Genomic DNA, 13,143 nt, shown 5'->3' on the forward strand with positions numbered 1-13,143 from the left:
GTAGTTCGAATTACAGAGCCTAATTCGAACTACCTACTCCGTGCCGCGTGTAGCCACGGGCACGGAGTCTGCACTAACGGGGATTTAAAAATGGCGGCGCCCGGCAAGATGCAAATGAAGCCCGGGATATTTAAATCCCGGGCTTCATTTGCAACTTCGAATGCCTACATTAGCCTCCATAGTTCGAGCTAGGGTGGCAGTGTAGACATACCCGGGCAGTGTTAACTGGCTCCACAGAATGTCTCTAACCCTCCTGGACTGGAAAAACAGTTAATATGATGCATGCGTTTTCAAAGAGAAGGTAATAAAGGGTAAGTGAAAAAGGGAATCTTTGAGGTGAGTGAAATTAAATGTCAGCCTTAACCACTCATAGCTATGTAAGGAAAGAAAGCTACCTTCTCTACACAACATAATCTTGAAGCCCCAGTGTAGTTTGCTGTATAAGTTTAAAGTTATGCCAGATCTTTATGTACTCGATGCTACAATTAAACATCAGTAACAGAACTCTTATTAAATGTGCCTAAATATCAACCCTTTGTGTATGCACGTGTGCGCGCATGTAAACTGGCAGGAAGGACATGATATACAGAAGGAGAACCTCGGAGAGAGTAACCTTCTGTCTCTGACTCGAAAAACAAAACATAAGATACTAATTACAATTAGTTGGGTCTCTGCTGTTGTGCTCTCTTTTGTTATTAAAAATGCAGCATCCTTAAATATTGTTCTAGCTTTTGCTCAATTTTTTGCTAGAATCTGATAGATCAAATATCACCCTGGAATGTTGGTTTCCACAGCACAGACTACAACATGGAAAAAGAGCCTGCTCTTTTTGCCAGCACAGTATGCACTACCTAACATGAGATCCCAAAAACAACATATAAAATTTACTACACTTCAGGGTAAAGTGAACTCCCTTCTCTGTCATTTTCTAGACTGGAGTGCCAATGCTGCAAAAAATCACAAATAATGTCATACAAAACATCAACTGTATTTGTTTAATCATCTGTATATTCTCTATTAACCTTTGGATTTACTGCCTGAAGTATGCCTGTTCAAGACAAACAGAGTTCTGCAAACTTGGATATGGGGCCATTTTCAATTATTTATAAAGATCAACTTAATCACATAAGTGTTAATATTTAGACAAGATGGTATTAACATTGTTCAGTGTAGTGTCTTCAAGTGTCAAAGTTGGCCTTTTTCCATTAATTCATGCCTCAACCTGTTATGAAAGCCAAAAGAATGCACAGAAAATCTGGCAAACCTTCTCACAGATGCTAGCTGCTTCCATGGAAGAACTAAATGGGCATAAATATTTCCTCTGATGTAAGAAAAGGTTCACCATAAGGTTTAGCAACACTATTAGAGTACAGGCAGTCCCCGGGTTACATGGATCCGACTTACATCGGATCCCTACTTACAAATGGGGTGAGGCAACCCCACACTAGCTGCTTCCCCCCAGCAGACCAGGGAGACGCGAAGCTAGCCGCCCCCCCCCCCCCCCCCAGCAGACCAGGGAGACGCGGAGCGGCTTTTCTCAGCAGACACCTCAGCTTGAGAATAAAGGACTGAGGGAAGTGAGGTATGGGAGAATAAAACTGAGCTCTGGAGAAATGTTTGGCTAGAGTTTCCCCTACAATATGTACCAGTTCCGACTTATATACAAATTCAACTTAAGAACAAACCTACAGTCCCCATCTTGTTCGTAACCCGGGGACTGCCTGTATTAGAAAGACGGGTTTTAGACAGAAGCACTGTCTCTATAACTGCAAGCATTTTATAATAACCAAAGTCTATTGGCAATACTTGGCTGGAATTCTAGTCCTTTCCTTAAATTCAGATGACAATTTATGGCACCTTGAAATGAACAATACTTTCCTCATATGAAGAATATTTTCATTTCTAACAGAGTTTCATATTGGTTTTAAATACACAAAAGGTATATACATTATACACAACAAAATTTAGGCTCACATTTAGATGCAGCCAAACTGTAGACTGCACAGGTAAATAGGAAAGATGTGTGTAAACACAGCATAAAGGTCATCTTTAAATTTCTCTGGTCCTGGGGCTATGCTGTGTGCAGACTTGGTCTCTGTTTGGATGTCTCTGCTGTTTCTAAGGTCATAACTATCCCCATCATTGTGGGTCATAAGTGTTTAGGTTCATCCAGAGTAGCTCAATGGCATTCATCTGCAGCTCATAGCTTTTCCAAAGAGAAGTGAAAACCTGACATGATTTTATCAATTCTGCTGCACCGTAAGGGTCTGAAGAGGAAAAGGGAAAGTGACTAGTCCTGCCAATTTCAGGAAAGCTTTCAGAAGATTGGCTCTAAACAGTGGCATGGTCTGGAAGTTACAAAAGAGACTAGAGTCCCAGTTGGGAGCCAAGTGCACAAATAACCATGTGCTTTGATCTCACATAAAGCTGGTAAAATGCACCAGCTCTTCACTTGGAATATGTGCAGGTGCATCCTATGGTAGATAAGAAAATAATTTAAGACCCCAAACCTTTCAGTGGCTCCTTGAGCAGAACTGGCCCGAGCCCGCTGAATTTCATCCTCCAAGCGCCGCTTTTCTTCCTCCAAACGTGCAATGTATTCTGGAGATCGTCTTTGCTGACTGATGAGCTGCAGTTCCTGAAGGAGAGCCTCTTTCTCCTTGATGAGCTGAAGCCGGTCCCTGTCTGCCTCAGCCATTCCTGGCCAGGATTCATTATCTAGCAAGGCCAGCTGCTGCTGTATATTGGAAACTCTTTAAAAGAGAGAGACAGCATAAGAAAAAGATAAGTAAAGGGAAAAAAATACTGTGGCAAAACTGTTCAGGAAAATCATTCCCAAACCACAAACACTTAATTACTTTTATTCTTAAAACTATTTGTGAATGTGAAATAAAACCACAAAAACATGCAAGCATATATTTATGGTCTCACATAAGTGAATCTCGTTACAGCTATAAGTGAATCTCGTTACAGCTATAGTTTAACACCCTTAACTTACACATATACCCCATTATGTTGGGGATTTAAAAGATACCAATGGAGTTCTTCCACACTGTACCCTATGTGTTGCCGATATATTTGAAAGATGATGTATGATACAACTGCAGAGTTTACTCTTAGCTTCCTCTCTCTGTTGGTTTTAAATCAGACTCTAATTTACAACTGATCTTTCTTAATAGCAAATGAAGATTTTTAAAAACTAATCATTACCACTTTCAATTAATTAGACAATGTCTGCAATGGTATTTTAGCAGTTTTGAGCTGTGATAGTTCATATTATCAAGATACTATAAAGATGTGTAAATAAAATGAATATTTGTGAGACTGCTATACGTAGTAAACATTAAGCATGTGGCGTGGGGTCCAAGGAAGCCGTTTGAGTAGCCCAAGAAACTTACTTCTATTCTGAAGGGAATGGGTCCTTTTATTTCTTATTCTTCTCCCCAAATCAGGATTTTGGGAATGTTTTGAGGGACTTAGCCATCAACAAGTCCCACAATGTCTAGAGACAAGCTATTCTCCAGACACTCAGCTGGGAAAAAAACTTTAAGGGACAAAAAAGATTTGGCACTCCATGACTGACAACTAGAGGACAGGAATAAATAAGTCATGAATCTAAAAAATATGGGGCTGGAGCTGAACAGTTGCCACCAGGAGAAGCCATTATAAAAGTACTGCTGGGAAGAAGCCAAGCCCTCCTACTCCAACAACTTATTTCTCTTCTCTGAAAACAAAGCACAAGCCATAACAGCCCATCCGCAAACCACAAGTTATTCAGGAGAGTACCTCAGTTTTCGGGTGGTATGGTCATGGTTAGAGGAGAAGAATGAACAAACTAAGTTGAGGAATGCAGAAGCCATGGAGTGTATTTGCATAAACACTGTGCCCCTTTAAAGCTGAGTTCTTGTGAGTTCCTGACAAATCAAGTTCTCTGAAATTTAAATTTAGTTTGAACAGTTTCCTTTTTCCCTCTTTTTCATTCTGACATGCCTCTGAACTTCCTCGTTCTACCCAGGCCTGGAAGATCCAAAGTCTGATTTCAAAGGCCCAAGGGACAAGATTTGCAAACCTCACAGAAAGTTTGGTTTGTCGACAGAATTATGTCAGCATAAGTGATGTTGACTAACCTCCATGTAGACGCAGATATGTCAACAAAAGAATGCTTCTGTTAACAGTTACCTTCATTTGGAAAGGTGGCATTCTGACACTACCCTTTCTGTCGGTATAAGCTGCATCTATACTAAAGGGCTTTCCAACCTAGCTATGAAGGTATAATCTCCGCAGCGTAGACATAGTATATGGGTGGCAGAATCTGGTCCTAATTTTGTGAAGCCAAACAATTGTGATTGGCAACTGAACATTAGTAAATCTCCTGTCATTTTGAGGTTTGTCCATAATTTCTGAAAACATGCTAACTTTAAGTTATGTGTACGTAAGAGGAGATGGCAGGAGTACAGAGTCAGGGTTAATTCACCTCAGTGGGGCCGTTTAAGCAGAGTTTCTAGGCTATGACCCTAAAAGTTAAAATCTAAAAAGCCCAGCTCATACTAACAAAATATCTTAAAATGAAACTTTGTATTTTAGAGTAGGAACACAAAATATCCAACTCTATGAGACACTATATGAGACACAAATTTTAAAAAACTTCTAGAGATTTTTCAAATGTGTTCCCTAGTGAAAATCCGGAATGCTATGTCTGTAGGAGACTCGACACAACCACGTTCTTGTCAATCACTTACCAACCCTCCGACAACTCTTTTAGTAAAAGTGGAACTATGCAAGAGAAAAAGTTTTCTTGGAAGATATAAAATGTCATAATTTTTCTCAGTTCTTAGCGACAATTAGCCAGCAATATTTCCTTGTTGAATAACTTAAAAATGCTCAGGGGTTTCATTTTATTAAAAAATTAATTAATTAATTAAAATGTTTAAGTCGGTCATGTTCATGAGACAGATTCAAATATGATAAAGCCAAAGAAGAACACACTCATTTTAATAAGAGATTTTAAAAAAAGACAATTCTAAATTCAAGCCTGATAAAATAAAAACAAAAACAAATTACATGCAGTCTTACAAATACAGCAACAACCACCCTGCTCCTGAAATCCGTATTACTTCAGCATTACTCTATGCAAGCTCCAAAGTCCATCAGTAAAGAGCAGTTGCAATAATGGGGCCTACCAAAGAAATTAATTTAGTGGGCTTAAAGCTTTAACAGGGAAACCTATAATCTCGGGGCGGGGAGGGGTATGCTAGAGATATGAATATCTGTGAGTCTCTTTGTTCAAGAACTCCTCCTATTCACTAAGAGCTAGGACTACCAAATTTGATATGCAGCTTCCTCTTATAACAACAAAGCAAGGTCAGGGTTTGGTTGTGTCAGGAAAATGGAATGTACCAGGAATATGATAGTTTTCCATAAAACAGAAAGGGAGCAGGGAGAGAGAGGAGGGAAGCGATCTTTATAGTCACCACTGGGGGCAGTGAGCACAGGGGAGAGATATCCTTACAGTTACTACTGAGGATAGCCGCACCCATGAAATGGCCAGCAGGGTATGGGGTTCCACCATTTGGCCTGCCCCGGTAAGTGGTCTCCTTGCCTTAAAACCTCTGGGCAATGCCTATGTGGCACCCCTCCTTCTACCCCACTGGTGAGGTGAAGCAAGGCCTGCATGCTCCCCTCTTTTCCTTCCCTGCCCCAGAAAGCGCCATGCGGGGGGGGGGGGGGGGGGGGGAGACTGGTGCTGGGAAGACCTGCATGGTCTCAACCTCCAGCTGAGCTCCCCCCCACCAATATCCTACCCCAAATCTCAAGCTTCCCCCCTCCCAAAACCCCCATGCTGGCCACCCTCCTCAAACCCCAAGCCTGGCCTCCTGGTCCGTGAGTTTGGCCCTCAACCAAGCATTGGGCCACCCACCCTCCAACGGACTGACCTGGGGCACACTGGCAGAAGGCCTGTGTGGTCCCCCTCCAGCCTTGCCTTGCTCAACCTGGGCAGTGTTGGGTATGTCTGCTAGTTAAGTACATATTATATTTGAAATATGTAACTACATTCTACATGCACTTTAAAACACTGTAGCATGTGTCAATTTTAATTTCAATAAAATTATGGCCAGCACATTAGCAGAAAGACCTATCTTTAAATAGAAGAATCATTTACCACAAAAATTAACTTAAGAGTCCCATGGCACCTTAAAGACTGACATTTATTTGGGCATAAGCTTCTGTAGGTAAAAACCACTTCATCAGATGCATCTGACAAAGTGGTTTTTACCCACAAAAGCTTATGCCCAAATAAATGTCAGTTTTTAGGAAACATTGGGTCCTCATTGTTTTTGCAGAAACAGATTAACACAGCTACCTCTCTGAGGCCTTGTCTGCACTACGTGGTGGATCTTCACTGTAGCAACTGATCCACTGGCCATCAAGTTATCGCATCTGCTTATACACGATAAATCAATCTCCGAGCATGCTTCCACCGATACTGGTACTTCCACCAGGATGAGAAGAGTAGTCAGTGTCGACGGGAAAGAGGCTGTGGTAATTCAGTTAATTTCAGCCACAATATTCGCATAGCTGAAGTAGATCAACAGTACCATTTAGTGTGGACAAGGTCTGAGACTTCTTAATACAAGCTACAGCTACACCAGTCCCAGGAAAAGAGGTTTCACTGGTCAGTAATAGCACTACTTCCCTTCCATCTTAGTTACTCTTTGAAAAAGTTCCATGCATCCAGTTCTATAGGGTTTTTTTAATACAACTGGAATCAAGGTTTGAGCTGGATGTCCCTTTTAATGGGAGTTAGATCAAATGTTTTCTACTTTTCTGTAGGTCACATTTCAAAAATGTGAAGTTCCTACATCAGATTTTTCATGTACCCATTATATTGAACGCAGGAGATCTAAGGTACTATATGAACCAATCATCTCCTTCTTGTGTTAACAATTGTGTCTTGTCTTGAAAAGGACAACTACTTGAATAACTTTTGTTTGAGAGTATAAAACTTTGAGGCAATTAAGGTCGCTACACACAATATCCCAGATGCCCACAAAAATAAAAAAATGATAAGCCAGGATATCTAACTTCAACTACTCCTTTCAGAGAAGAACACCTTTCCATTACTGGACACAGCAGGCCACAAAAACCATCTTTAACTCTGTTCCCCAAACAACTTACACTACTTTCTAGATTACTTCCTTTTCTACAGAGCGATCTGTGGATGTTTGGCACATGGTAGGGAGATGACAATTTAGTAAAGAAGTCTTTCAGAAGAGTTCTTCTTAAAGGCTGGTATCTTTAAGAAAGCAGAAAATGATGATGCACAGCATATATTGGGTATGGATGCTGTAGTAATGGTTAGATGCATCCTTTGGATAAAGGAGAAGTTACTGTAAAGTAACTTAATACTTCATTTCCTTGGTTTTGTGAGTTTGACTTAAGTATGGGCTGTGTAGAAACGAATAACTTTTCAGTGAAATATGTGCATTAATTTCCTCAAGTTTTGAATATTTTAAATTCTTAAGCAGGGCAAGCTTGGGGGCAGAAGACACGCAGACGTACGGCTGTAGCTGGAGAAGATTTTGGGTATCAACAGCTATGTACAGAACTTACTTTGTTGTAGGACAAAAATCAAAATGTGCAGCACTAATCAGGCTTCCTTGTTCCCACTCAACTAGATTCAGTCACATGGCATATAAACTAAAAGCATGATTATAAGTAAAAAAAAGATATTGCCCATGGTTTTCTTTAAACAACAAAATCTAATTGTTGCATCACAGCAATGGAGGAGACACCTTTCTATCAGGTTTTGGATAGTCAATTTTTTAAAAAAAGAAAAGATACCAGTCAACAAAGACAAGTAGAACTTCCCTGGACAAGTTATATCTAGAGCCTGAACTGAAGACTATCTGTGAAAAAATGTGCTAGGAGAAACCTAACAAAAACTACAGAAAAATCTGGGAGCATAAAAACTAACCTAGTCAGGCATTTCATGTTAATTGGTCACATACTTGGAAATGGAAACATTTATGCCCCATGTCAAGATCATTTCAGAACATAACCCTAACTACTGAGTTGGTATCGGGTACTACCTCCTAATCATTTTTGGAGCACTTCTCTTAAGTGACCTTAAAACAATATTATTTATGTTACAACATAGCTTTTTGTAAGTGATAATACATTAAAGACCAAAAATAACACACTTTTAGTGGTAAAATGAGAGATTTTCATCTAATTTTTCATTACTGTTTGAATATCATTGTTCTCAGCTGAACAGTTCTTGAACTCAGTGGGAGCATTCTATCCAGTGCTGTTTTAATCCCCCCTCTTGGAAAATAGGTGTCTTATCTATATCAGGCTCAAGGGGCCTTCCCCATGCATATGCAGTTATTTGCAAAGATTTCTTGTTGGAGGCTTTGTGTAAGAATAAAACAAATCTCATATCTGGTGTACACTGGAGGCTTTTTGCGTTGAAATAGCTACAGTATTGCATGGTCAGTTATTGGTGCCCCATTTTGCACCAATATAGTAAGTAACAACATTATGTGAGATTGCACCAGTGTAATTATACCCCATTAACTATGTTTACCTAGATGCAAGACAAACCTAAAACTGTATTTAAATCCACCTTCAGTGTTTTGCCTGTGAAATTCCATTTTGCTTTACTGAATGTGACAAGAAACATTAAATTCCAATAAAAGTTGTAACACGGAAGTAAACTACATTGTGCAAATGAGTAACACAGAAGTCATTCTATACAAAACAGTGAAGAGAAGTTACTTTATTGGAACGTGTGTGCTGCCATCTTAAATTTGTGTTCACTTATGAGCTACAGTAACATTTTGAAGCTTCAGGGGATAGCCGAGTTAGACTTAGATTTAGGATAAACTTAAAAAACAACAAAGGGTCTGGTAGCACTTTATAGACTACCAAAACATGTAGATAGTATCATGAGCTTTTGTGGGCATAGCTCACTTCTTCAGATAACTGGAGTTTTGTTATCTCCTTTGTGCAATCTCCCTCCTCTGCACTTTTCAGAAACACTTAGAAAAAAATGTAAGTAAATTTTGATATTCAGAATAAGCAGCAAGTCAGTCCATTGACCAGAAAGCAATTTGATACCACTTACTAGAGTATGGAATGCAAACCCATCAGTACTTGCTATTCATGGATGGGAATGGGAAAAATGCCTGGAACACTGCTTAATGTTTCACAAATTTAGATTTTCAGAAAAATGTTAAATTACTACATCAATAGAGACTTTCATTTTTGTTATAAACCCTAATGAAAATATTACTTTTTACCTGTAGTCACTGTAAAATATATATCCCTCAAACGCCTGTACCCAGGAAGAAAATAACAATTCTGAAAAACTGAGGTTTTGCATAAGACTTTAAATGTACATTTTATAAATTACATCCCTGTCAATACATTCACTGAATGTAAGAGTTGTCTAGGGAAAGCAAATAGATGCTCTAATATTAAGCCTCTTCTTCCCCCCCCAAAAAAAACACACTTTTGGAGCAGGCCAAAAGTAAAAAAAAAAAAAGGCTGAAATTTAGAGTCTGAAAGTAGGTACACGCACATTCAACAGGGAAAACATTCTTAGGAATAGTAGGTCTGAGAAGCGGGGGGATGAGAAAAATACTACAGACAATTAAAAAACACTAAATGAGCATATCGGAAGTACTGTGAAGCCTCCTATGGAAAAGGGAAGCTGCTCAAAAATATGCTTGAGGAAGAATGCAAATATGTCCAGGAAACACAGCAAAAGTCTCCAAAAACTCTAGGGACCAGAGAAAATGTAAACTACTGAACTTGTCATTTTGAGTCTCATTACAATATGCAATATTGCGCAAGTTTTTTCCTGTAAAATGTGTAGTTCTCATGACCAAAGGAAGCAGTATGGGGCAACAGGCAACTCCCTGGGAGCCGATGCACCACGGGCTGGCTTTTAAGCCAGCTCCCCACGCATAATGGAAGCTGTGTGTAATCATGAACGTTAACTGATGAGCCTTAACATGATCAAAGGAACTGGAGGGAATATATACCCCAAGTTATGGGTAAGGGCAATGGGCTGAAATTGAAGCAAGGGAGGCTTAAGGTTGGTGTCACGGGGCCCTGACACCGACCACCCCGGTCATAACCCTCCGCCCCGCTTGTCGCCCCAGTCTCCTCTGATTCCGCTGAGCTGAGGATTGCTGAACCTCCCTCTGGTCGCTCTGACAATCACCCGAGCGGGGAGGTAAGGGGGGTCCGGGCCCTCCCTCTCTCCAGACCCCAGCCCAGGGCCCTAAGGCGGGGGAGAATTACCCCTCTCCCCTCACCTGGCTGATGGGGCAAGGTGCCTCAACGCATCAGCCCGCAGGCTCCTGCCTGCACCCGCCCTGGGCTGCTTCCTCACCCTCCCGCTCACCGGCGGGTCTGTCCCGGTGCTTTTTCGAGGCTCTCAGCCCCTTCATCCGCCTTCCTCCGCAGTCCTACGGCTCCTGCCGGTTTTATCCCGGGGAGGGTGCCGCCCCTCCTCTCCAGGACGCCTGCGCTGGCGTCCCACAAGCAACTCCTCCCCTTTTCCTCCAGCTGCCCCCGCCCCCTCTTAGTGTTCTCCTCCCGGCCAGCGTCGCTGGGCATCTGGGCTGCTGGTGGGGGGTCGGCGGGGGCACCGGCCCTGAAGCTGCCGGGGTGGCGTATCTCCGCTGTTGCCACTATCTCCCCCACTGCAGGAGAAGCCTCCTCCCCGGCAGCCGGGGAACCGACGGTTAAGCCTCCTATTGGGCGGCGCGTCTCTGCCGGCCCCCCCCCCCCCAGCAGCTTCCCTCGTGGCTGGGAAAGCTGCTCCGCGTCCCCCTGGCCCTCTGGGGGTGGGGGGGTGCGGTTAGTGCAGGGTTGCGCCACCCCGTCACAGTTGGATCTTCGGAAAAACTTCTGAACTACTAGGGTGGTTAAACACTGGAATAAATTTCCTAGGGAGGGTGTGGAATCTCCATCCTTGGATGGAATATTTAAGAGCAGATTAGACAAAAAAAATCTTTTGGGGATAATCTAGATGCTTGGTCCTGTGGTGAGGGTAGGGCACTGGACTTGATGACCTCTCGAGGTTTCTTCCACTTCTAGCATTCCATGATTCTATTGTTTCAGAAGGGTAGCTGTGCTAGTCTGTAACTGAAAAAACTTTAAAAAAAAATGGTCTTGCAGCACCTTAGAAACTAACAAAAAATGTATATGGTGTCATGAGCTTTGATTCTATCGTAAGTGCTCCTTTTTATGACACATGGGGGCAAAGTGCCCTTTCCCAAGCAGCATTGAGGAAGCACTCCATTAGCCTGTGAGGCAAAAAGGTTCCACGCCAGCATTCCCTATTAAGCAAAAATGACATTGATAATGGAATCATGACTTTCCCATTTATAGTTCACAGAAAAGTGTTTGCTCAGGCAGCCCAGTAGGGAATTTTTTAACCCCTGGTAAGTACGTTCTGGATAAAGCGGTGTGATGTTTGATGCACCAGTCCCTGTGTGTGACTGACTTAAGGCACAAAGAGAGGGCTCTTCTTAAAATGCTATTGTATTGTCCAACATTAAGTGAATATGTTTAGACTGGACAAGTAGGAGGAAGGTACTGTAGGCCTGATGGACCATCTTGGATTCGTGTAAGTCGATGTGCATTCTAGACCCCAAGAAAATCCTGCCAACCTGTACCACATGATTACCTATGAGCAAGCCCCATCTGTTCCTATTCCTCCTTCTCCTCCAGGTATGCAGCACCCATGCTGTGAGATCCATGCTATGGGGAGCTGAGTGCTGGATGCACAAACTGACTGTGATACGGAGAAGAAAGATCAGTATTAAGAGAAAGGGACAGGGGACGCTGAATTGATAACATTAGAAAGTCAGAGAACCAGCATGGTCTTGGCCACTCTAGAGCAGGGGTGGCCAACCCATTCTAGAGGAAGAGACACAACAGCAGTGAAGAAAGCATGAAGAGCTGGGGCAAAGTTGTTGAGCCAAAAAAACCAAACACACACAAAAACAAAATCAAAAAACAAAACAAACAAACAAACCCCACACCCACCATGCAGGGGAAAAATAGGTGCTGGTACATCTGTCCCAAGGCACGGCTTTTTTTTTGGGGGGGGGGGGGGGGGGCGGGGGTAGGCGGTGGCCTCAACAACATTGCCCCGGCTCTTCACGCTGTCTCCACTGCTATTGTGGTTCACAAAAAAAGCACTGGGAAGGGGTGAGAGGTGCAAGCTCTGGGAGGGAATTTGGGCACAGGAGGAAGTAGAGAAGAGGATGCTGGCTCATGGAGGAGGCTCCCGGCTGGAGAGTGTTGAGGTCAGGTGGAGGGTTGGGGTGCTGAGCAAGCTGCAGGCTTGAGTGTGTGAGGGTACAGGAGTTTGGGCTGGGGTGCATGAGGGTCTCAGGACACAGATTTGCAGTGTGTGGATGGTACAGGAGTGTTGTGGCAGAAGACTGGGGATGTGGGGGTGCAGGAGTTTGAGGATGTGAGAGGCTTAGGACAGGGGGTTCCAGTGTACAACAGGCTCAGGTTTGGGGTCGAGTGGGGGGGGGGGGATTCAGGAGTGATATGATGCTGTGGCCAGATGGGGTCTTGTTTGCCAGGCTTCATTTTTAAATACAGGCAGTCCGCGACTTACGCGGATCTGACTTATGTCGGATCCTCACTTACGAACGGGGCTTTCTCGCGCTGGAGTTCACAGGCAGCGGTCAGCCACCTCGAGCTCCGGGGCGAGAAAAGCTGCTCCCGGTGCCCCTGGTCGGCTGGGGACCGTCTCCAGCAGACCAGGGGCATCGGGAGCAAACCCGCAGCAGCGGCGGGTTCCCGCGCTTCTGAGGCTTTGCCAGAGACCCTCATGCACCCCAGCCCAAACTCCTGTACCCTCACACACTCAAGCCTGCAGCTTGCTCAGCACCCCAACCCTCCACCTGACCTCAACACTCTCCAGCCGGGAGCCTCCTCCCTGAGCCAGCATCCTCTTCTCCACTTTCTCCTGTGCCCAAATTCCCTCCCAGAGCTTGCACCTCTCACCCCTTCCCAGTGCTTTTCTATCTTGCTCTGGCAAAGCCTCAGAAGTGCGGGAACCTGCCGCTGCTACGGGTTTGCTCGCAGTGCCCCTGGTCTGGTGGG

At 43.4% G+C, this 13,143-nt stretch overlaps 1 protein-coding gene across 6 annotated transcripts in view; it reads right to left on the reverse strand.

Annotated features, from left to right (window-relative positions):
• Nucleotides 1–13,143, reverse strand: part of WWC3 (WWC family member 3) — a 216,659-nt gene that overhangs the window by 76,127 nt on the left and 127,389 nt on the right. For all 6 annotated transcript variants that reach the window (XR_012898891.1, XM_075915061.1, XM_075915044.1 and 3 more), the window contains exon 9: nt 2,511–2,753. Coding sequence is in view for 5 of the 6 variants with exons in the window: in XM_075915061.1 (XP_075771176.1) it covers nt 2,511–2,753 (243 nt within the window). In the remaining variant the exon portion in view is untranslated. The remainder of the gene's footprint in view (nt 1–2,510; nt 2,754–13,143) is intronic.

The sequence above is a fragment of the Pelodiscus sinensis genome, chromosome 1 (genome assembly GCF_049634645.1).
Source record: "Pelodiscus sinensis isolate JC-2024 chromosome 1, ASM4963464v1, whole genome shotgun sequence".
NCBI lineage: Eukaryota > Metazoa > Chordata > Testudines > Trionychidae > Pelodiscus > Pelodiscus sinensis.